The 26,415-nt window shown below is 40.6% G+C and overlaps 1 protein-coding gene across 1 annotated transcript in view; it reads left to right on the forward strand.

The window, feature by feature from the left end:
* The window catches only part of RFX3 (regulatory factor X3), a 374,165-nt gene that overhangs the window by 281,459 nt on the left and 66,291 nt on the right, over window positions 1-26,415 (forward strand). Inside the window, exons 4-6 of the mRNA XM_088476634.1 lie at window positions 847-944; window positions 5,786-6,044; window positions 15,945-16,019. Of these exons, the coding sequence (XP_088332760.1) occupies window positions 847-944; window positions 5,786-6,044; window positions 15,945-16,019 (432 nt within the window). The remainder of the gene's footprint in view (window positions 1-846; window positions 945-5,785; window positions 6,045-15,944; window positions 16,020-26,415) is intronic.

Consider the following 26,415-nt stretch of genomic DNA (forward strand, 5'->3'; position numbering starts at 1 on the left):
ACTCCCAATGTGTAAAAATGATGAGACCCAGTGCCAAGCAAGTGGTAAAATTCTATTCAGTCCAATGAAGTGTATGTCTCCCTCTGTTAGCAGTAAAAGTGTTTATTCAGACCAGTTCCATTTTTTGTGTTTACCCCTGATGAAGTCCCGTAGGTGGACGAAACGTGTAGGATAATCGCTTTGAAAAACCTGCACCTACCACATAAGAGGTCCACCTAAGAGCTCACACCTGTAAGGGTGTAGGTGGCAGATAACATCTATCCTTCTGTACTGGGGCAGGTTTTGATTTGTATTGTAAATTGTTTATATTTATACCTCTGTTGATATACCAAGAATAAAATATTCAGGTATAAGAATTATGGGTTACCATAGGGCTTTTATTTGATGAATAATATCCAAAACATAAACTTATGGTGATTTGAAGACTAACTAGAAGGTTGTATTTGACCAACAGTTAATATTGCAATAAATCCCACTAAGTGGTGGAAATTTCTTCTATTCAATTAATACTCAAAGTTGTAGCGCACCAAAGGTACCCCTTCTCCTCCATTTCTATTTGTAGGTCCTCTACTAGCAGAGGTCCACCTAATTTGTGCAGCTGAACCAGTGTACGCGCAATATAAGGGTTAATTTTATATATATATATATATATATATATATATATATATAATTTAATGGAGTTTGATGTAGATGTTTAATTAAAAAACTTTGGTGCAAAACATCTATATTGTGTTTTTGATAATTGTAGAGACAAAGAAATTAGATGTTCAACCCTTACTGAGAAAGTAAATTAATTTCTACTCCATTTTCGTACATATAGGTTACCATAGACTTTTGCCATTTTAGGTGCAACAGGTACAGACTGTTCAACAGGTGCAACATGTCTACCCAGCACAGGTCCAATATGTTGAAGGAAGTGATGCTGTCTACACAAATGGAGCAATGTGAGTAATTAATATATAGATATGTATTTCCGGCTATTGGTGTTGCATTATACTGAGTGTTGTTAATAACATTTATTTTACAGCTCAACCCACCCACATCTTTATTGTGCTAGAATAGGACAGATTACATGATGGTCTTTTCATTTTCATCTTTATTTATCTATTTTCCTTTATGGTTGCCTGAAAAAAAATCAGTATATTCTATTATTTGACATCTTTTTATCCACAAACAAGTATTTGTAACAAGCAAAAATGCAGCGCTTTGCATTAAAGAAATATGTACAATTGCTAATACAGTGCTTTAATGTGCAAATGTAATTGTTGCCAATATAAAATGCTATTATAAAACATGGACCAGAATGAAAATACATATTAGTGTATTTAAAAGTATCCACTGAGTCTATAATCTTTCCCTCTTCACTGTACTGCAGCTAGAGTTCTAAACAATCCCTTGTTTTCCTATTAGTCCAACTTTATAGTTTTTTCAAGATATTTAAGTAAATTTCATGCCAGCTTTAACATGGGTTATACCCCTTTAAGATATCTCGAGATTCCCAGGAATTTGGCCTGCCTCAGCCAAATTCCCGGGTAGCGCCGTCTGTCTGAAAGGTACCTACCCGGGAACACGTTCCCGGGTAGCCGCCCCTGCAATCGACCAGGGTTTTTCCCGGGACTTAAGTCCCGGGAAATTACCCTGCTTCTGTCTGAATGGTGCTACCCGGGAATTTACTACTCCCGGGCAGCACCAAGCAGCTTTTACATGTAGCTGACAGCGCAGAGCATCCTATAGGACGCTCAGCGCTGATGCTCTGAGCTGACAGCGCAGAGCGTCCTATAGGATGCTCAGCGCTGCTGCTTTGAGCTGACAGCGCAGAGCATCCTATAGGACGCTCAGCGCTGCTGCTTTGAGCTGACAGCGCAGAGCGTCCTATAGGACGCTCAGCGCTGCCGCTCACCACCCGCCCACACTCCCGCTGGACCACCACTACTGCCCCTACTGAGATGCTGGCTCGCTGGGGGTTCTGCCTGCCCCAGCCACTGTAGAGGTGAGAGGCGGGGAGGGCTGGGTGGGATGCTGCTGCCGCCGCAAATATGGGTGGGTGACGGCTCTTCGTGCACCTGTACCCGGCCTGTCCGGCCCTGGCACCTCGGTCACTGCTCTGCTCTTCTCTGTGCCCATGATCAGTGCCAGACAGGAGCCTTGTGTCCAGGGGCAGCCCAGCCAGAGGCCTGGGGATGGGGGCGAGCTGCCAGGGCACCCATGGGAGGTAGTTTGGGGACATGTTGGGAAGTGTTTCAAATGATGTGCACCCCCACATACACAGCATGCCAGTCACAGGGGGCACATAGTTGTGTGTGATCAGTGCCTGGCACCACTCACATCAGCTCCACCTCATCTTTGTGTCCAGCAGTTGCCATGTAATCTAAAAAACCCTGCTCTTGTCTGAAAGGGGTCTACCTGGGAATTTCCTGGGTAGACGTTGTAGTGTGAAAGGGGGGTCTCTACCAAATACCCGGGAATTTGCACAGGAGAAATTCCCGGGTCTGAGCAGAAAATTTCCCGGGTCGTATGTCTGAAAGGGGTATTACTTAGCTGTCCATTGCTGCTTGTAAATGTTTGGAATGCCAGCCAGTATTGCCCAAATACTACCCTGCATGGAAAAGGCTATGTTTGTTAGGTGATGTATAATATAGTATAAACAAAAAGAAGAAAAATAAACTCTTTTTTGTGAGCACTCTTGATAAATAAGGATAGAGGGGCAGCTAAAAATATATATTTGCCCCTAAAATATAACTTTTAATAAGAGCAATTAAAACGATAGGTCATATATTAATTGATGACCATATCTAACCCAACAAAGACACTTAAATTATAACATACAAAAACACATACAACATATAACACAATAACATTAGCATTAAATCAATACTGTAATATTCTCTAGTAGAGATAAAGAAGCAAATATAATATCCTCCTCAATGGCGAAATATAAAAGATGTAATGCAATCAGTATTTAAATAAAGAATTAATGAATTTACTACATATTAGTTTGTGTCCTTTTAATTACATCATTCATCTGACTTCTACGTATGGAATCAAAAATAGAAAAAGTCAGAGCATAGGACTGCTACTCCTCATTCTACTGCTCTTCACCTCTGCTAAAAGCTATCTATGAAGAGTGAGAGATTGCCGGAGAGCAGGTTGCCCTTAGAAACAACAGATAAACGGGGACTTTACTCACATTTCATTTCTGCTTTTAGGTGTCATACTGTCGCATTGGACACCTAATGAGAGAACTACTCTAATGAGATTGCCCGCAGTTTAATAGAGTGAAAGAAGCAATAATAAACAGTAATGTTTATATGTAAATTCAATAGTAGAAAATATGTAGAACACCCTAAATAATTCTCGGGTCTCTCTGATAAATGCTAAACATACTGTGGGAATTCTGTATATAAATCTCTGTTACTTAGGTATCCATCTTATAAATAATCATCTGTGAATACAGAGTAGTACCATCAAAGAAATATGAACACAATGTATAATATACCTGATCCTCAATGACTGAAGCGTGTCACTGTGATAAAAGTGCCACGGGCGATGCACTTTGCATACTTCAGCCTCAGTCACACCCTGATATACAAGTGTTGCATATGAAACGAATCAATGCAGTCTTGTGAAGCAGTTTTGTCACATCACATTAATACTAAAACGCACATTTGAGCGAAAAAGATGCAAAATATACACCCAGCACCTGGCACTCCGAGAAAAGCTGTGGCAATAGTGTATGTGGACAAATCTGTACAGGAAATACATGATACAACGTTTGTATTTTATAGCTAACATCTCATAAAAGAGTGTCTTCAGTTCAAATTAGCTATTAAACTATTTTAATTTTCAAATACTCTTCTATGCAAAATGTAAAATGACATCCCAGCTGAGAATTAACTTTTATATTTGATTACCATTTAATTAAGAGCTTAAAGCTGGTGTCTTCCACTCTAGTTCCATGCAGCCTGTATATGTATGAAGAAAATAAGGCTTTATTAAATCTGGCTTTCAGGTGACAGATGTTCAGGTAATTTAGTAATGAAGAAGGAACTGGTCAGGTACATCACGCACATGAATCATGTACAGCTGTCGTACATACTCCTCATTAGATGTTTGCACATAGCTGCCATGAAGATAAGGGTCAAGCCTTTAGCAATTATAATCTGTAGATTCAAGTTATAGAGAAGAGATGCTTCAAAACATACAGGTAATGATGGGCTATTCCCCTCCTTATACTGTACTAAAGGAAAACATGTCAGTGACTCAAGGCTCACATGCGTCCCTGTCACATTGTGGAGCACCTCTCATTACTGTGCTTGAGGTCATGGAAATTAACAGGGGATGTCATTTGTAATGTAATAATGAAACCGAGAGGAACTTATTTATGGTTCTCAATTATCATTCTCAAGAGGAGTTAATTATGGTTCAGGGACTTACATTTTCTCTCATTCATAGGACAAAATAAAGCTTTCTTTTTATTTCAAAATCCGTCAGCCAGTATTGAAATTAGCGATGTAACCTTGGTGAATAGATGAAATTCCACGTCTACTGTATGCGTTCTGTGCTCTATATATGCAAAGCCCAGTACATGTTATATATTCTGACATCATCAGCTTACATTGAAATTTTAAAATTATTTACATACTGTATACTAATCATTGGCCAGGTACTTAAGTCATCAAGTATTCATATAGAACAGGCATGGGCAACTTGTGACTCCTGAGCTATTGTGAAACTACAAGTACCAGCATTCTCTGTCTTATAGCTAATGGCTAGCATGATATGCTGGGACTTGTAGTTTCACAACACCTTGAGAGTGACAGGTTGGCCTGGTCTGATATAGGATGTAATTTAACAGCATAAACTGTCTGCAGCAGTTTGAAAGGAATGTCAGTATACTAATCTGTGCTTTTAGGCACCAACTCCTTCTGCTGTAATGGAGCATACACACGGTCAGATTTGCCAGATTTGTCAGATGAACGATTGAACGATTTTACCAAAGATTTGAACGATTTTCGACTGCATTAAAATGAATGGAATCGTCCAAGTCTGACTGCAAACACATCAGATGTCAGATATCGTTATCTGACAAACGGGAACGCACATTGTAGATCGTCCATCGTTCAGGCATGTCAGATATGTCAGATTTTCCTTCAGATATGAACGACTGAACGATTTTTAAATCGTTATCGTTCATATCTGAAGGAAAAATCTGACCTTGTGTATGCACCTTAAAACTTTTTGCGTGACCCTCTCCTTCGCTTTCCCCACATGATGACACAATCCCTGCACACACAATTTGCCCTCATTTAAATAATCACAAGAGTGGACAGGTCACATTGTCCCACAAGGTCAGGACACTCCTTTCCTGCTGTAAACATACTGATGATCTGATTGGTGACAGGTTGTTCTATTCAAGGCCATTCATAATTGGTTGCACATAGACTTGCAGCAAATGAAGATTGAATATAACAGGTGTTCATATCCTTGACACACTCATCTAATAATCGTTAAAATTCATTAACATACATCATTATTACCTGGAAATTTTGAAAAGATTAGTCTTGAATCACTGAGTTTTTAGTTTTTCATTACATAAAATAAAAAGTCAGTTACGGCAAAGCATGAACGTTCAAAATGTATTTAACTGCTTAACATGTGTTATACTGTGTTTTAGAAGTAGTATTTACCAGTGCCCAAAAAGCTATAAATTACCAATTTATTGTAGATCCAATGAAATTATGTAATGTTGTTATATGTGTCTTCTTCTATTCTTTCTTTCTTGAAGTCGGACAACAACATACCCTTACACAGAAACTCAGATGTACAGCCAAAATACTGGGGGTAGTTACTTTGACACGCAGGGTGGATCTGCACAGGTGACCACTGTTGTTTCATCTCACAATATGGTGGGCACTGGAGCAATTCAGATGGGGGTCTCTGGAGGACAAATCATTAGCAGCACTGGTGGAACATACCTGATTGGCAACTCCATGGAAAACTCAGGCCACTCTGTCAGTCACACAACCCGTGCCTCTCCAGCAACAGTAAGTGCTTTCTGAAACTTAATTTACAAAAGATACATGTGTGAACAGACCGTTGACCTTCTCCTTAGCAACTGCAAGTGTCACAGTAGTCTAGCTTGTGTGCATTTCCTTCTGATAACTAACAAGCACACATCATTCTTCCTTGGTAATTGTCATCAAGTGCTTGTCACCATGGAGCTACTTTTCACAGATTAAACCATTTATTGAAACAAATACTGCATGAAATCCTACAAATAGATTATATATATATATATATATATATATATATATAATATATATATATATATATATATATATATATATATATTACACACACATATATATATTTATATATATATATATATATATATATATATATGTGTGTGTGCCATTCTCTTTGCTCCAATTTACCTTCCTTTTTGTGTTCAGGTTTAACAAAAATGTTCTTTTCTCTATGTGCTTGATATATGCACTTGTATATAGTTTAAGTATAGGGAAACATGCCAGGAATGTCCACATTTATGAGAGAGAGGCAAAATGCTGATTATCATGCAAATATGGGTACCAGCAGAAATATGACATGCTACAATTGATGTCAGATCTAGAAAAGTATGAATGATGTGGCACTTATATAGACACAAATATAGAATAGAAGAAGAACAACTACAGTAGGGTAAAGTTATACTTACCTACTCTGGAATGTCCATGAGACTCACGACTTTAGGCAGTCCTTGCGGAGTTAACTAAGCGAAGCACCACATGACATTGTTAGATGTATTTTTCAAATGCATTCACATGGATTTGCTTTTTGGCAGAGTTGCATGTGTAACTTATTTATTGATGATTTATAGATTCTAATACTGTGAATTTAGACATACCATACTAAACAGTATTGTGTATTGTACTCATTATTTATTTAATTATGCATTAAATACCATAGCAGATAGTGCTAGTTATTTTTTGGTTTGAAACGGAAAAAAACACTCAAGGCGCAGAAATAAGGAAAAATAAATATATATAAAGAAAATCAAAATAAAACCTAATAATAATAATACTAAATCTAGTAAATTATTATTCTATAAAAAAAACAGCACTATAGCCAAAAGTCAACTAAATCTAATTATCAAATCTGTAATCCGTAATTATGTAAATACACATTTATTATGGTATTTCATAAACAGTACTAAATGACACACATATTAACACTCTAAATAAAAGATATCAATTAAGAATTAGCAGTGCAGCCGGCAATTAAACCATTAGTAAATAATATCTATCCTTATAAAATCAGGCGTCCTTTGCAGCAAAAGTGGGAAATAATATAAAATCCAAATTGTATCAGAAAACCTTTATATGTAGGATAAATTATCTCTCTTTTCATAAATAATTAAACCAAAGTTAAGATGAACAAACTGCATGCTGGACCCAAGTATTGATAGTTAGGCCATAATATCCCTCCTAAAAAGCTGAGATATACTGTAATACTTATAAAAGTTTGCATAATATAAAAGCCAAATGGTATCCAAAGAGCCGTATGTGCACAATTAGATATTTCTCTCTTTCTGTCAATTAGAGACAATAAACAGCGATACAATGACAGTCAATTAGCAGGTAGATTTTTGCGCATATACAGTACACTAGATATCCATATGGAAGCACTATTCATGAATTCAAGAGTGGTTAATTAGATTTAGTTGACATTTTGCTGCAGTGCTTTGGTTTTTTTTGTGTGTTGACTCAATATTTAGGGCTTAATAGTGCGCTGCTATCTTCTCTATTCAGTGCTGGCAAGTGCACCAGGAATGCACCCCGGGCCTCCACCATGATTCTATCCTTTGAACAATATATAAAAAACCAGGTGCTCAGGAGTTAAAAAACAGTCCCCAATTCAGTGAAGCTGTATGGCCTAGTCAGTCCCTATTGTAAAAGAATCAATGTAAATAATAGCAGCTCAGGAATATGGGAAAGATACAAGTAACAATTCTATCCTTGTGTGGAGTTTGGACAGGGTGGCTTCTTCACTTCATGGGAATATGATAATGTACAGTTACATTATAGCCCATTAGCACACTCCCTACTTATTAGAAACTGCCTGCAGCTGCCAGTCCATGTCACCATGTCAGCGGTTGGCGGTCAATGTGGGTGCCACCATTGGATAAATATTGACGCTGAATGATTGACACTGTCAATTATTCAGTGTTTTTGTCCACTTCCCAATCCCTGGTGGTCTAGTTTCACTTAGTGGTAGCACCTGCCCTGCATTATTCAATGGGTTAACTATATTAAACAATGCATTATATTGCCTTTGAGTCTGTGTTTTACTAGACTAGAAATACGGTCATTGTATAAATTGCACTACAAAATGATTCATTTATAAACCATTAATTCATATAGGAACATAATTACATTCTCGATCACATTTTTGTACATTATATAACTTTTTATACCTGTGCAGAATAGAGCTTCTCACCTTTTGAGTTTGAGACATATTTAATTGGAACATTTTCCTCATACTTTTAAATTATATAGAAATACCCAAATGATCTAGATTGCTTGCAACCTATCATGCTGTGATACTGCATTTCATTTTTCCTGTACAGCAGAAGGTTAAATAAAGGATTATTAAATGTAAAAGGTCACATTCCCAATTGATAGTGAAATGAAATGAATCATGTTGTTGGTATAATGAAAAAGAATCTTTAAAGATGAATGCATCACTGAATAAATATTCTGTCTTATTACACAGGAACCTAATTACACTCAGATTTAGCTCAAAATGTGCTATCATCTTTTTATTATCTGCTGTAATTCTAAAAGTGTAAGGTTAGGTCTGCAGCTCTTAAAAGTTATTATAAAGCTCACAGTGGCTTAAAAAAATCTATTTTTGAAATGTCTTTTTGCAATCTTTTTGTTTTTTTCTTTCAAGTGAGGAGAAAACAAAAAAAAACTAACTAAAAACAAAAACGTGTAATTATAGTATAGGTTTTAATGTTATCATGGCAATATACAGCAGGTAAACATTATTACCATAGCCAAGCACTCATTCAGCTCTCTCCTACAATGGCAAGTGGCTGAAGAAATACATCTGCAGACATAATTATTTGCCATTACATACTCTGCTTTGGTCCATTATAGCAGTTTAATTGTAGAGCTCTGTACATGTTTATATTGTATGTGCCTTTGCCTATTAGTTTCCTTGTACAGTATTTTGTTAGTTCAACAGTTACACACAGCAAGCTCCATCCAAACCACCTGGATACAAAAGTTCTCCATATTTTGTACATACTGTATTCTAAAAAGCAACTTTGAGGGAGATTTACTAACCTGCAATTTTAATGTGACATTTGTAAACCATGCAATTTATTTAAGGCAAACCGCAAAGTACATCAATCAAACCCATCTGATCTGAAACCACAATCCACGCAATGTATTATGGGGCTGTTTGTAAACCACTTACAAAACCGCCCTTAGCAAATTCTTTTTGAGTACTTTCCTTACATCTCTACTTAAATTATTGCTTAATGATTATAGGCTTTATTTTTAATATTGATGTTGTTGTTTTAAAAATGTAGGTTTTATGTCTAAAGATGTATAGTGGAAAAAATAAAACAAATAAGTATAGTATAACCAAAGACAGAGGAAATTAAGCAAATTTTAGGAAAAACAGATCTAAATATACCTTTGTATTTGATTTAATGAATATACTTCTATAGTAGACATAAAACGTATCTCAGACCGATGTTGTTAAATTTGTTGGTATCCCTACAGCTCATTGAGTCAATGCTTCATTCTCCCTGAAAAGTGGTGACATTAAAGTGTATTTTCTAATGGCAAAGCAAAGCAAATAAACTGAAAAGAGATAAATTATTGCTTATCCTCCAAAGATATTCTAATATGGCCTGTACAGATTTGTTGAAACCCCATAAAAATAATAACAAATAATTGGATTATAGTGATATTTCAAATTAATTGCTTTCTTGAATTAGCACTAGTCATGTTTTCAATCTTCTCATCATTCAACCAAAGACTGATAGAAGAGATATTTACCAGTGAACTACAGACTTTTTTGCCATCATACTAGTATTACACTATTACACTATCCCCATATATTTATGATTAGCTGCTATGTTTTCGTTTAACTTTAATTTTTGTTAAGTAATTTGGTACTTGTTTAATTAAAAAGAAAACCCATGTTTACAGCTATATTTAGCAGATTTTGTAAGCTTAAATTATCTAGCAAGAGCTCCGCCATTCTCCTACCATTGCTAGTAATCTGTTGCAATGAACCTTCATACATTTTCATAGAACAGACTGCATATAAGATTATTGGATTTAAAAAAAAAACAAGTCTGGAACAAATCAATTGAAAAGAGTGGACCTAGGTAACCAAAGGAACCTTTTACATCATCATCTGTGTTGTGGTTATGTTTGACACAGGAGAGCTTAAATAAATAGACAAATTATGGCTCCAAGGAGAATAATTCCCAATTCAAATTACATATATCTATAGTAAGGTACAACATAGATTAATATGATATATTCTAATACATATTTAGATCTATGCAAAACTAAATACACTGATTGATAGCATCTTTAACATTTTTGCATGTTTGATGATCACCCTCTTGAAGAAGTGATTATTACTGACAGGCTAAACATTGTAAAAGGTATTCAGAGCTGGGCTATACTGGCAGCATGTTAGTGTCAATTCCCTCAGCATTACATAGAATGCTCTCTAACACTGCCCTATTTCCTTTTCCTTTCACTCTCAATGAGCTACCTGTCTGAAAACCTATTACGTTAGCCCACTCTCCTCTTCTCTTCTGTGGTGCTTCTGTCAAAACACAAGTAGAGTAAGCTGAGGCGACATAGTGGTGTAGTGCATCATCAAGCAATGTCTCCCAGACACCGCTCAGCCCTTTCAGCACTTCCCACTTACACTACTAAAATTCAGCTCGGAAATTCTACTTCACTTGTCAGTTGTGCAGATGTAAATCAGATTGGATATGTTAGGTAGAAAGAGGTATAAATCACCTTGTCTTAATGTTTCTTTTTCTATAAAACACAACATACAGTATCACCTCCAAAATCTTCTAACGCCTTACTAATCGAGTCTGAGAATGTGCATATTTCCTCATTAAGATAATGATGGTTGGATGTCTCAGGTGTACAGTTTTTTAAAAAAAAGATTGATCAATCTACAGAAATAGAGCAATTATGATGAATTAATTTATTTTCTAATGCTTTATTTTAGATAGCATGTACAGTTACAGTTTTACATGACATTGATTGTATGCTTTGAAATGTGTCTGAGAAAAGATGTTCGACAGTCGCTGGGAGGATGAGCATCTCCCAATGGCAGGGGTATTGACATTAAATGTCTCCTGTTATGGGGATGGGAGGTGCACTCAAAATAGTTACTTAGAACATGCCTCTATTTCACCTCTTGTTGCAGTGCTGACGGATTAAAGGACATCCCATGTAACTCATTAGGTGTTTCTCACTGGACATGATCCTGAGACATTACTTTTTTGCATAAGAACCTTTAATACATTTTGATGTGTTCATTGTGCATACTGAGAATCAGAAGTGCCAACCACTATGCCACCATGCTGTCTCTCTAAACAGATGTGTCCTCACACCTATCCTTTATGCGCCATATAGGGTGAGACACATGGGGTGGTCCACACATGTAGCGATTCCCTGATTTTCATTTTTCTTTTCTCAATATAGCATATTATTCTCATTGTATCTGCATTCAAAGTCGCATGTAGTGTCCTAGGCACTTAGTAATACTACACTTAGTACTCTTGTCACAAAGGATTTGGTATAAAGTCACAGATTTAGAACAGCGATGCATGGCATGGCTCATTTGTATTGGTTCTCTGTTATCTTTTGAGTCGCACACAGCAGCTGTATTCAATGCCAGCGCCAGTATCCATGGTACCCCTGCATTGTACTTTTGAATTATGCCAATGAGATGCATATTTTGTGCAAAAGTGTGTGGCATGGTGCGGCTTCATTGCAAAATCCTTTTGATTTGAGGATAATTGAATTTGGACACGTGTAACTTGGAATTTAGTCAGGATCCCAGCGGTGACCATCCCAAAGGTCACAACATCGGCAGCAGAAGCTTAGCGGTCAAAGTACTGACAAATTCTGACGGTAACTATTAGGGTTAGGCTCTAGGGGAGGTTTAGGCTGCCGTAGGGGACGGTTAGGGTGCCAAAAAGGGATGGTTAGGGCTAGGCTGCGGGAAGTGTGGGTTAGGGTTGGAATACTCACCAAAAATTCATCTGGATTTTGACCATCTAGATCAGGGATGGGGAACCTCAGGCCCAGGGGCCGTATAAGGCCCGTGAAATCATTTGGACTGGCCCTCTGAGCTTTTTACTGCTCGCCTCATCCGGCTAGCAGGGTGCCTAGAATGGCACCCTGCAGCCAGAATCTATGCAGCAGAGCCACCTGACGCTTCAGACAGCCACACTGCTGCCCTTACAGCTCCCCGGAGCACCCTCAGGTTGCTCTGGGCATTGCTGTGATCACCGGTGATCAGTGGCGTAACTAAGGGGGGTCGAGCAGACCGTGTGCCCATGGTGCCGTATGACTGGCGGGGGGGTGAGGGGGATGTGTGTGTTGGGCACCGCAAGCCACAGTACCGGCCCGCCCTAGTTAGGCAGTATAGTGCCGACCGCAGTGTGTGCGGTCAGCGCTACACATTTACACAGGACCGGCGCTAGGCTTCCCTGCGCCCAGCGCTGGTCCTGTACTGCACGGCCGAGCCCATTCCCTCCCCCTGAGCGCTTACCGAATAGCGTCAGGAGGCGGGCATAGGCTGTGCAGTATAACACACACATCGCTGCCAGCGTGGCAGCAATGTGTGTGTTAACCAGCAGCCAATGAGAGTCAGACAGACTCTCATTGGCTGCTGCTGCACACACATCATTGCCGCGCAGCAGCGATGCGTGTGCTAACCAGCAGCCAATGAGTCAGACAGACGCTCATTGGCTGCTGCTGCACACACATCACCGCCATGCGGCAGCGATGTGTGTGTGTTAACCAGCAGCCAAGGAGAGTCAGACAGACTTTCATTGACTGCTGCAGCGCCCACTGCAAGAGCTGGGCTGGAGCTCACGCATGAGCTCAGCCTTCCGGCTCTTGCAGTGGGTAATGGGAGAGATGTCATGAAATCTCTCCCATGATGCAGAGCGCGCCAGCCCTGGAGGACTGATGTGCCGGAGCGTGGATTAGGGGCACAAGGGAAACTACAACTGGGGACACTATATAAGGGACTTACTACTAGGGGACCACTACAGGGGGCACTGTATAAGGGGGACCTCTACTGGGGGCACTGCATGTGGGGGGACTACTGCTGGGGGCACTATACAAGGGGCTTACTACTAGGGGCACAAGGGGCACCACACTGGGGGGACCACTACTGGGGGCACTAAATAGAGAGGACCACTACAGGGGTCACTATATAAGGGGCACTGGATAGGGGGGGATTAATGCTGGGGGCCTGCATAAGGGAGACCACTACTGGGGGCACTGCATGGGGGGGACTACTGCTGGGGGCACTATATAAAGGGCACTCCATAGGGGGTACCACTACTGGAGGCACTGCATAGGGGGGGACTACTACTGGGGGCACTATATAAGGGGTACCACTACTGGGGGCACTATATAAGGGGGATCACTACTGGGGGCACTTCATAGGGGGGACCACTACATGGGGCACTGCATAAGGTAGACCACTACTGGGGGCACTGAATAAGGTGAACTAATGAGGGGCTGCATAAGGGGGACCACTACTGGGTTACTGTATAAGGTGAACTAATGGGGGCTGCATAAGGGGGACCACTACTGGGGTTACTGTATAAGGGGCACTACTATGGGCCTGCATAAGAGGGACCACAACTGGGCACATTGCATACTGGGGACTGTATAAGGGGCACTTCTAGGGTTAAGGTGCATATGGAAAGGGATGTTCAGAGTGACAATAAAGGGGTGTGTGTCATGTTGACACGCCCCATTTTTAAGTGTCCACACCCATTTTTCGCCACACGCGCACATAGGGTGTGGGGGGATCTCCATTTTTAAATTTGCCCTGGGCTCCAAATACCCTAGTTACTCCACTGTCGGTGATTGTAGCCCCACCCCCTTGTGACATCACACTGAGGGGTTGTGACCCGCAAATAATGTTATATATATCTAAATGGCCCTCGGCAGAAAAAAGGTTCCCCACCCCTAGTCTAGATGGTCACCGCCAGGATATCATGCCCAACCCTGTAACTCTTGTAGAGATCAGAGTTATAGAATTGGCTTTAAATAATGTGTAATTTATCCTATTGGCCTTCTTCACTTACTACCCTATGATATTTAATAAAACAGTCAAAGAATAAAATGTTACTTTGGTTTATAAATAGCGAAAAAAACGCTAGTTTTATATCTCATTATAGGTTCTTGTTTTAAAATGTCTTCTGGTTTGCAGTATTAGGGTAATTTGCATATTTTGCAAAAGTATACAACTCAGACCTAATAGTCAATCACCAAAGTGTCTTCCCCTTTGCAGTGGCACTGTAGAGAATATAGGCCCTCATTCAGAGTCGATCGCAAGAAGCGATCACTCACTTTGAACGAGGGCGGGCACTTCTTATTTTGAAGCACTGCCTCCAGGTCGATCAGGTTCATGGTCGCGATGGTCATCACCATCTCGACCATCAGGGCTTGCGACCAGACCCTAAGGTTGGGTCTGGGCTCTCGTAAGCCCCAGGGAACTTCCTGCTCTGTTTGAGCAGGAAGTTCCCCACTGACATCATCAATGATGTCAGTGGGGCCGCCCCCAAACGGCAAGCGTTCCGACCGGAACGCCTCCGTTTGGCCTGGCACGCCCCCGGCCTGCCTAGCAAACAGGGCGAGCTGTCACTCAAAATCGACAGCTCGCCCCGTCTGCTACGAGACCCCTAGCGACATAGTGCCCGTCGCTAACCGGGTCTCGCACATGGGCACGACGGAGCCGGCTCCGTCATACGCATGCTCTGTGGGGACCATCGACCTGGTTGCGAGTGCATCGGCTCTTGCAACTGGGTCTGAATGAGACCCATAGTATGAAGACAGGGGCGCCAAAACGTTTTTAGGTTGGGGAGGCAAAATATCCATTTTGGTGCCCCTATATATATATCCCTACACATATAGGGGTCTATTCATTATGTTAATTATCGTGGTCCGATAATTAACCTACTAACTCGCTGCAAGCGCCAGAGCGCAAAATAGTGAGTACACACTGGACGATGTGGACGATTTGGTGTTCCGATTCACCTCAAAGCAACAAATTGTCCAAAATATTGTGTACCCAGCTTTAGGCTATGTAACAATTAGAGTCCTATACAGAAAGCTCTTTCTGATTGACTAAGTGTAAGCTAGATTTCAAAGCAAAGCCTATGTTATAAAACTATGGAATAAATTTACTAAAGTGAGAGTTTTTAGAAGTGGAGTTGTTGTCCATAGCAACCAATCAGATTCTTACTATTATCTTCTAGAAGGTGCTAGATAAATGTTAAGTAGAATCTGATTGGTTGCTATGGGCAACTTCTCCACTTCTAAAACCTCTCACTTTAGTTAACATACCTATCAAAGCACATTCTTTTGTTACACACTTCTCAGTGATTCCCTTTCTGTGTTATGTACAGTACTGTTCCTGGTTATTGGTGTTACTCCTGTGTTGAAGGCTCCTCCTTTCTTTGATTTGGTGGCGGGTGCTAGGTTAATGAAATGCATGTTATCTTTCTTTTGTTCTCTTTGTATTTGTTGACTGCAGTTTTAAATAGCATTCCTGATAAACTTTCAACAGTCTGTCAATGATGCTTTTGCTTTTTAATGCTATCTTGTCTTGAGCCTGTTTTCAATGACATCTATTACCAGATTGAAATGGCGATTGAGACCCTGCAAAAGTCTGACGGCCTTTCAAGTCACAGAAGCTCTCTTCTCAACAGTCATGTAAGTCTTTATGTGATATTACCTCTTCTCTGCATGTCTATGTAAGCTTTTTGCAGTTCTTCATGATTTTGTGCCCTTTCTTTTTTCCTCTCGAAAGCACAAGTTCCTTTGTAGTTTCAGTTATAAAAATAAAAACTGCATTTCCCATCTTCTGTAAATATCTACACTGCCAGTTACGCTGTATGTTTAACTCATGTCAGTTGGCCTGCTCCGTATATATATTTGCATACAGCGAATCACACTTTAAAATAATAACTGGTCTTTAATGATAACTTTATGCAGTCACATTACTGAAATATGTTCATGGAACTTGTACTTTCATGAGTATTTCTTAAATCACTGAAAAATATTGTTTACTTAACCATTTGTATTATTTTATTAGGATTAGGTTATTACACTTATATAAGTGCTTACTGGCTTGTTTTAATACCATAGGTGAAATACAATTACATAGTTTTATCTTCTTCGGCCAAAAATCACAGTATGTATGAGACCAAAGAGTTTATTACCTGATTGAGATGCAGTTGAGTGATTACTACATTTTACCATATTGTTGAAGCTTCGCTTTCACAATATAAACTAGCATGCTGGATGAATCACCTGATGACCTCAAATACCCCGCTACTTGCTACCACACTCTATTACTGTCTCCTTTCACAATGCTACAGACTATTTTGAGATTAAAGAAACAAAGCAGTAACGGACTTGACTCTGGATGGATTAGTTACATACATATCATTTACATGTCATAGTAGTACAATTTTGACATGGCGACTTTAAGTTACATAATCCATGGGCCTCTATCTGATATCACATGACAAAATATATTAAATAAAAACTATTATTTCTTTACTGAGTTATACACGTCTACTCATAGTGAAGGCAGTCATTTTGTGTAGATCATTTTCTAAATCAGTTCACTAGGAACTTTTGTACATCATCTCCCAGTGTTATCACTGGTTCCTAGTCTGAAGTCTGTTAATAGGATGTACTCTTATTTTTTACTAGCTGATGTACCCGGTTTCACCTGCATAGGACTTAGATATTTAATGTTTCCATTTCCATCTCACCACTCCAGTAACGCGTTAATCCTACACCTCTATAGTAATGCATCCCCTCCTTCACTGCTATAGTAAGACATCTCCCTCCCTTGTCCATGTTGTAACACATTTGACATTCCCCTCACTCAGCCCTGTAGTAATTTATACCCCTCCCTCACCTCTGTAGTAACAAATTACCTTCTGTCACCTCTGTAGTAACATATTTGACATTCCCTTTCCTCACCCTTGTAGTAACACATTCCCCTCCCTCGCCCGTGTTGTAACACATTCCCTTCCCTCACCCTGTAGTCACACATTTGACATTGCCCTCCCTCACCTGTGTATTAACACATTCCCCTCCCAAACTTCTGTAGTAACACATTCCCCTCCCAAACCTCTATAGTAACACATTCCCTTCCCTCACCAGTGTAGTAACAGATCCCCCCCTCACCTCTATAGTAACACATTCCCCTCCCTCAACTCTGTGGTCCTACTGTTGTTGTAACACCTTTTCTTCTCTCACCTCTATAGTAACACATTCCTTCCCTCACACCTATACTAACACATTACTCTCCCTCACCTATCACCTAAGAGCTATTGAGGAATCTGTTAAAACACATTTTACCCCTTTGCAGTGCTGTCTGTTTCACAATCATACAGCTAGTGGTGGCTCCAGATGTGGATCTGCAGCACAGTTCAATATTCAAATAGGGGAGCCAAACCAACTGCCAGTGATATTTGGCGCAGTTTGGGTAACAGTTGGTGTGGTTCCCCTATTCGAATATTGACCTGTGCTGCAGCCATGATTAGTGAGTCATTCAGGACATTGCACAGGGAGGAAACATTTTAGCCCTTTTCACCCCCTTAGGAGTCGAATTTCAAAAAATCCCTTAGGAAGCAAAGTTTTAAAAATCACTTCTTAGTGGGCACCTAAGTCATGGAAGGAATATACTCCCCGATTTTCATGTTTCTAGGTCCAGGGGTCTGGGCCGGGCATTGATGAGTCAATCAGTCAGTGAGTCAGAACATCTGATTGTTTATATATATATATATATATATATATAGATATATATATAGATATAGATATAGACAGACTGACAGACAGACTAGCTGATGTACCTGATTTCACCCAGGTATACCATAGATATTTACTGTTTCCATTTCCAACACATTAATCCTTCACCTCTACGGTAAATGCATAATTATAGTGAGACTTACCCTCTCTCATCTGTGTACTAACACATTCCACTCCCTCACCTCAGTAGTAACACCTATCCCTCCGTCACCTGTGTTGTAACACATTCGATATTGCCTTACCTGTGTAAAAATACAATCCCTCCTTCACACTTGTAGTAGCACATTACCCTCACTCGCACCTGTAGTAACTTATTTCCCTCCCTCACCTCTGGAGTAGCACATTCCCCTCCCTCGCCTCTGGAGTAACACATTCCGCTCCCTCACCTCTATAGTAACACATTACCTTTGCTCACCCCTGTAGTACAACATTCCCCTCCCTCACCTCTGTAAAACACATTACTCCTGCACACCCCTGTAGGAACACATTCTACTCCCTCGCCTGTGTTGTAACACATTCCCTTCCTTCACCACATAATAACACATTTGACATTCCCCTCCCTCACCTGTATAGTAACACATTTTCTTCTCTCCCCTCTGTATTAACACAGTCCCTTCCCTCACTATTCAAATAGGGGAGCAACACCAACTGCCAGTGATGTTTGGCAGCACTTGGATTCACAGTTGGTGTTTGAATATGAACAGTGCTACAGCCACGATAAGATAGTCAGGCAGGACATTGCACAGGGGGAGGAAACATTTTAGCCCTTTTCACCCACTTAAGAGTCGAATTTAAAAAAATCCCTTCTTAGTGGGCACCTACGTCATGGAAGGAATATACTCCCAGATTTTCATGTTTCTAGGGGTTTGGGCTGGGCGTTGATGAGTCAGTCAGTCAGGACATCTGATTTTATATATATATATATATATATATATATATATATATATATCACAATATATCCTAGCCTGCGCTATTAAAATTAGACACAGCAGCTCCCTTCAATAAGTCCTCTGTTAGTAGGACTGATCTTAAGAAAAGTAAAACTTGGTTACTGATGGGGAGCTTCAAATTGACACAACTTTACATGTAATTATCGTATAATGAAATGCAGTCTCTCCAGAGGCTTATAGGTCCTGATTCTTTTCTTTTGAAGAGGCAGTTTTGCCGATGTTCCTACTTGTTTTCTATATTGATAAAATTAGTCCATAAAATAAAAGTGAGCTTGTCTAAATCCTCCTCGAGGCTCTAAAAAAGATACCCTCGTACCAAGAAACATCCAAAAAATAGGCACAAGGCCAACATTAATAGAAATTAAACATTGAAATATTCCTTTATTTAAAATTTAACAATGTATCATATGGACAATATATCTTACACAATTTATGATAATATGTAACCTTCCACTCTTTGAAGAAAATTTCCTACACCTTCCAATCAAGGGGATGCTCAAATACAGTGTCCACCTTTCACTTAAAACCCTACACGTTTCGTCTCATTCTGAGACTTCTTCAGGTGTAAATTTCAAAAACCGATGTGTACATATATACATCTGACCGTATACGAGACGATTTTCTGAATCAGATAATGTGAAACCTCATAACTGGTGTTTACATAACGATATTCGTAGTTAATGTCTGACCATATAATAGTCGATTCAATGGATCAAAAGTGTAAAACTGAATTTGTACTTGTACCTCTCAGTCCAACTGCCACACTCCAGTGTAACTGGAAACTGCCTCTTCAAAAGAAAAGAACCAGGACCTATAAGCCTCTGGAAAGACTGCATTTCATTATACGATAATTACATGTAAAGTTGTGTAAATTTGAAGCGCCCCATCAGTAACATATATATATATATATATATATATATATACTAGCAGAGGTAAAATTATTAAGTTTTATTATGTACTGTCTCGTCCAAATCCATCCAGTGGATGGCCCAGAACAGGCTCCCTGGGTCAAAGTTCTGCCCGGCGCACCATACTGTGATGTCTGGCCGGGACCCCAATCACTCCATTAGGCATCCCAGACCATTTGCCACCCTTCTGTGAAGCTTTAATCCAAATCCATTGCATGGAAGGCCCAGAACAGGCTGCCCAGGTGAAAGTTCTGACCAGCGTCCCCTGGTCAAAGTTCTGCCTGGCGTACACCAACAGGAGGTCCGACCGGGACCCCTACCACTCCATTAGGCACCCCAGACCAATTGCCACCACTCTGTGAAGTTTTCATCCAAATCCATCCAGTGGAAGGCACAGAACAGGCTTCCCAGGTCAAAATTCTGCCCAGTGTACACCAGTGGGAAGTTCGGCCGGGACCTCAACCCCCTAGTATGACTTCTGGGATCCAATGTTACCACTCTTAAGTTTTCGTCCAAATGATGTGATGTTGTCCAAATCCATCCAGTGGAAGGCCCAGAACAGGCTCTCTGGGTCTGCTTAGCGTACACTAACGGGAGGTCCGACCAGGACCCTAGCCCCCCTAAAAACTGTCCAGGATCCAACTGGACCACTTTGCGTTTGTTTCATCCCAATCTGTGCAGAGGTATCTGAATGCAACAAACAAATGGACCAATTATTATTATTATCATTTATTTATATGGCGCCACAAAGGTTCTGCAGCGCCTTACACAGTACATAAATGAGCACACAAAAAAAACAGTTAATAGTAATACAAAACAATGCTGGACAAGGACATGGTTTATAAACATTGCTGCATAACATAAGCAGCAGGGCCTCAGCAACCAAATGTTAGGTGCCAATTTGGGAGTTAGGAGTAAATTATACTATAAGTAGGGGGAGGAGAAGCACGTGAGGGACGAGGGCCCTGCTTGTGAGAGCTTACATTCTAAAGGGGAGGGGCAGACAGACAGGAGCAACACAGATGGGGTAGATAGTGAGGAAGGAGCATGGAGCAGTGTGTTAGGATATGTGCTGCGGAATGTGTGTGTTTAAGATGACCTGATGTTATGTCAAAATTAAGTCCTTCATTGATCTATCTCTATGACAGCAAATAGATTTTGTTTATGTATTATTTACTTGAGAAATGTACAAAATAAAGTTGTAGCACTTTAATTTTTGTGTGTTACATTTTAGCATCTACATACATCCTGCTAAAAATGCAGCTATTACGGGACCAATGAATTTTATATATGGATGTGTACACTAGTGAACTTAGGGCCTGATTCAGACGCGTTCGCTAGGCTGCGTTCGCATGTAGCCTGCCGATGTTTGCAATCTGCGCATGCATATCAGACGAAGTGCGCATAACAGTCCATGCAATCGCCAAGCGATCGCACCCTGTACACAGACGCACCGCAAGCATGTGTGACAGGATGTGCCGTTTGAGGGTGATGACAGGGGGTGGTCGATGGTAACGGGGGGGTGTTGGTGCAAACGCAGGCATGTCTGTTTCAGGGGTGTGCATAATTAAGACGCATCATCAGCGTACACCTCACATGGCTGAATTACCCACTGCAGCACTCACAGTGCATGCGGTAGGGTATGGTCAGCCACAAGTGCTGCATATGGGTCCAATGCTACCGATTGTTTCGTACACTTCCTGGAGATGACGTATGTTACTAAGGGGAAGTGGGCATCTTGTGTCAGGCTGGTGGGTATCTAAATACATACCCTGATCGCACGGCAAGACACAGTGGGCGTGCTAATGTCTTATTTATTTATTTTATTTATTAACAGTTTCTTATATAGCGGGGCATATTCCTTTGCGCTTTACAATTGGAAACATAAATAAAACAAAACTGGGTAATAACAGACAGATATATAGGTAGGAAGGCCCTGTTCGTAAGCTTACAATCTATAGGGAAATAGGCATTGATACACAAGGATAGGTGCTATATATTGCATTTTGATCCAACCAGAATGCAGAGTTTCTTGGTGGGCTGCATGATCTAGTCACACAGGAATGTCGGACAAATATCAGGAGGATGTGAAAGAAAGACAATGTGTGAGGTTATGTGTGGACTGTGAAAGGGGATGTAATTAGATATGGAAGTTATGAAGGTTATGTGGGGGGTTCTGGAATCTGATAAGCTTCCCTGAAGAGGTGAGTTTTCAGGGAACGCTTGAAGGATTGGAGACTAGAGGAAAGTCTTATTGTGCGTGGTAACTGCATTCCATAGAGTGGGTGCAGCACAAAGAAAGTCCTGTAACCGTGAATGGGAGCAAGTAATGCGTGGGGATGATAAATGCAGATCTTGTGCTGAGTGGAGAGGTTGGGTTGGGAGATATTTTGAAATGAGTCAAGAGATGTATGTTGGTGTGGTTTGGTTAATAGCCTTATGTGTAAGTAAAAGTATTTTATATTGAATACGGTAGAAAACTGGCAGCCAATGGAGGGACTGACAGAGCGGTGCAGCAGACGATGATCGTTTGGCCAGGAGGATAAGCCTCGCAGCTGCATCCATAATGGATTGTAATGGCGATAGCCTGTTTTTGGAAAGGCCAGTAATGAGACTATTGCAATAGTAAATGCGGGAAATAATGAGTGCGTGGATTAGAGTTTTTGCAGTGTCTTGTGTGAGATATGATTGAATTTTGGATATGTTTTTTTAGATGTATGTAACATGATTTTGAGATAGATTGAAAGTGGGAAACAAAGGACAGTTCAGAGTCAAGTATGACACCTAGGCAGCGAGCTCTTGGGGAAGGGTCGAGTTATCAACAGAGATCGAGAGATCAGGTTGGTAACTGTTATTGGCTGGTGGAAATATAATTAATTCTGTTTTAGAAATATTAAGTTTCAGGTAGCGAGATGACATCCAAGATGAAATAGCAGAAAGACATTCAGTGACATGGACCAATACAGATGGTGATAAATCTGGGGAGGATAGGTAGATCTGAGTATCATCCGCACTGAAATCCAAAAGAGTGGATTAGTTTGCCAAGAGAGGTGGTATAGATTGAGAATAGCAGTTGACCTAAGAAGAGCCTTGCGGTACTTCAACTGATAGCTAAGAGGAGGCAGAATCAGAAAAACAAACAGTAAAAGAGCGATCAGATAGGTAGGATGAGAACCAAGAAAGAGCTTTGTCCTTAAGACCTAGGGATTGTAGTTTTGTATGAGAATAGAGTGGTCAACAGTGTCAAAAGCAGCAGAGAGATCTAGAAGAATTAGAAGTAAATAATGACCTTTAGCCTTGGCAGTGACCAGATCATTTACTACCTTAGTCAGTGCTGTATCCGTGGAGTGTTGGGAACGAAAGCCAGACTGAAGTGGGTCCAATAAGTTGTGTTGAGTTAAGAAAGTGTGTGAGGCAGGTGTAGACAAGTCTCTCAAGTAGCTTGGAGAGGCATGGGAGCTGGGAGATAGGACGGTGTTAGGTCAGAATTTTGTTTTTTCAGAATGGGAGTAATCACTGCATGCTTGAACATTGATGGAAAGATGCCAGTATAAAGAGAGAGATTACAGATTTTAGTTAGGGTTGGGATGAGTACTAGAGACAGAGCTTTACTGATTTGTGAGGGTATAGGATCTAGAGGAAAGGTAATAGAGTAGGAGGATGAGAAGAGTGTAGATACTTCATCATTTGTGGGGTCAAATGAAGAGAATGTGCCAGAGGGTTCAGGTAGGGAATTGAGCAGGTCAATAGCTGAGGAAGAGCATACCATTTCATTTCAGATCTTATCAGTCTTGTCCTTGAAATAGGAAACAAGATCTTGTGCACAGATAGTAGCAGGTGGCTTAGGTGAGGGAGGGGTAAGAAGCAGTTTAAATGTATTAAAAAGTCACTTGGGGTTAGAGGCTTGAGCAAAGATTAGAGATTGGAAATATGTTTGTTTGGCAGTGTCTAGAGCAGTACAATAAGAGTTGTAGATAGTCTTATATGTGAGAAAGTCACTTGGAGTACGAGACATTCGCCACTGACGTTCTACTTTACGTGAGAGTTTTTGTAGATGCCTTGTTAAATTAGAATGCCACGGTTGATGTCTAAGTCTACGTGGTGTGTGATGGGTAGCTGGAGCTACTTCATCAAGGGCTTTTTCTAGAATCTGGTTTAGGTGTGATTCAGCAGTCTCAGGAGAAGTGGATGTAGAATTGGTGAGAGTTGTTGTTGTAAAGAGGTAGATAGTTGTTGAAAGTTAATAACATTAATATTTATGCGGGTTTTAGGAGATTTGGTTGATTTCAATGACATTGAGGTTGATGTAATGGAGGAGAGTGTGCAGGTGATAAGGTTGTGATCTGAGAGAGGGAAAGGAGCATTAGTGAAATCAGAATCTGAGCATAGGGCCTGATTCAGAGCCGGACGCTCTGACCAGAGCGCTCGCTCTGAATCAGGGCCCTCCTCCATTAAAATGGAGCGTCCTCCTGGACGCTCGTATAGCTGTGGGTGACCACCCACAGCATATACGAGCGTCCAAAAAGATGGTTGCGATGGTCTTGACCATCGCGACCATCGGACTTGCGACGGAAACCCTGCGGTAGGGTTTCCCAGCCACAAGTCCTGGAGTGATTTTGGCTCTATCAGAGCCAAAATCACTCCCACTGACATCACTAGTGATGTCAGTGGGGCCGGCTTCAGACGGTAGGCGTTCCCATGGGAACGCCTCCGTCTGGCAGGCACGCCCTCGGCATGCCCACCAAAGGGGGTGTGCTGTCAGTCACCATCGACAGCACGCCCCCTTTGGTGCGAGACCCGGAGCGACAGCTTGGCTGTCGCAGTCCGGGTCTCGCGCATGCGCAGTGGGGAACATCGACCCACTTGCGAGCGTACTGCCGCTTGCGAGTGGGTCTGACTGACCCCCATAGTCTGGTGAATACAAGATCAAGGCAGTGGCCATCCTGATGAGTGGAGGAGTCAGTCCATTGGGAGAGGCCAAGAGAGGAGGTTAAAGAGAGTAGTTTGGAGGCACGAGGAGATTGTGGACTGTCAATGGGGATGAAATCACCCATAATGATGGTGGAGATGTCTGAGGATAGGAAGTGAGGGAGCCAGGCAGAAAAATGTTCCAGAAATTGTTGAGGTGGCCCAGGCAGGCGATAGCAGCAATGCGCAGAGAGAAAGAGGTGAAAGTCCTGATAGAATGTACTTCAAATGATGTAAATGTAGTTATAACTACACTTTGTGCATAACTACACCAAGCTGCAAACCCTCATCAAGCTGCCCTTAAGACTTAAGGTACATACACACACACCGATTTTTTTGAACGATTATCGATAAACAATAACCATTATCGTTCATCGTTGAAAAAAATCGTTCACTGTCTAAGTTAAAACGATGAACGATCATCGTTCATGCGCGTTCACGTTTGTAGTTCAGTCAGACTGACAAACTCAAAGATTTTCATTAAGGGAATATGCTAAAATCATTTGTAGTTCAAAAAAATCGTTCATTACATTTAGTAAATGAACTATTGTAGTAAACGATTTTCGTTCATTTTTCCCTTGAAAAAAAGAATGAAAATCATTTAATAAAATCAGTAATTTACAAAATCGTTTTGTGTGTATGCACCTTGACTGTTAGTATGGGTGATTAAGACACTTGCCGACATCTGAGCCAATTGGTCAGCTGATTGAAATGCAGATTGATCAATGGACATACATTGCACTGTGGGTTTAAGTAAACAGGCAGTATGACACTATAATCTATGCTTCAGTGATCCCCAACAAAACACAGGCAATGACTATTGCTAGCAAGTCATAAAAGATTCACATACATTTAAAACAGATGAATAATAGTAGTTTGCAGATGCAGAGTTTGAAAATGCTTGGATGGAAGCAGCATATACCTGGAAGATGAAATGAGATGAAGATGTCTTGCTAGCGATCGCTGGAATTTCATACTTTGGCTGCTGGCGGCTGCGTGAGAACGCATCTTAGCGAACGGGTCTGAATCAGGCCCTTAGTACAACACGAGCCCCTTAAAGGCTTGCACTGGGTCTTTAGAATGAGTGAGCTCAATCATGTGTTCTCTGTCTCATTCCTTTTTTGTTAAGCACATTTTCTAATGTGTTTGCCTGAGCATAGCCAGTTTAAATAGCCGAATAAGCAGATGCACTGCACATAAATTATAGTAAGCACTAAAGGTGCATACACACACAACGATTTTTTGAATGATTATCATTAAACGATATCGTTTGAAAAAATCGTTCACTTTCTGAGTCAAACGATGAACGATTATTGTTCATGCGCGTTCACGTTTGTTATTTGTAGTTCAGTCAGACTTGTCAACTCAACGATTTTCATTAAGTTAATATGCAAAAATCGTTTGTAGTTCATAAAAATCGTTCATTACATTTAAATGAACATAGTAAATGAACAA

This window comes from Taudactylus pleione, unplaced genomic scaffold, assembly GCF_031769625.1.
Source record: "Taudactylus pleione unplaced genomic scaffold, aTauple2 ptg000190l, whole genome shotgun sequence".
In the NCBI taxonomy this organism is placed as follows: domain Eukaryota; kingdom Metazoa; phylum Chordata; class Amphibia; order Anura; family Myobatrachidae; genus Taudactylus; species Taudactylus pleione.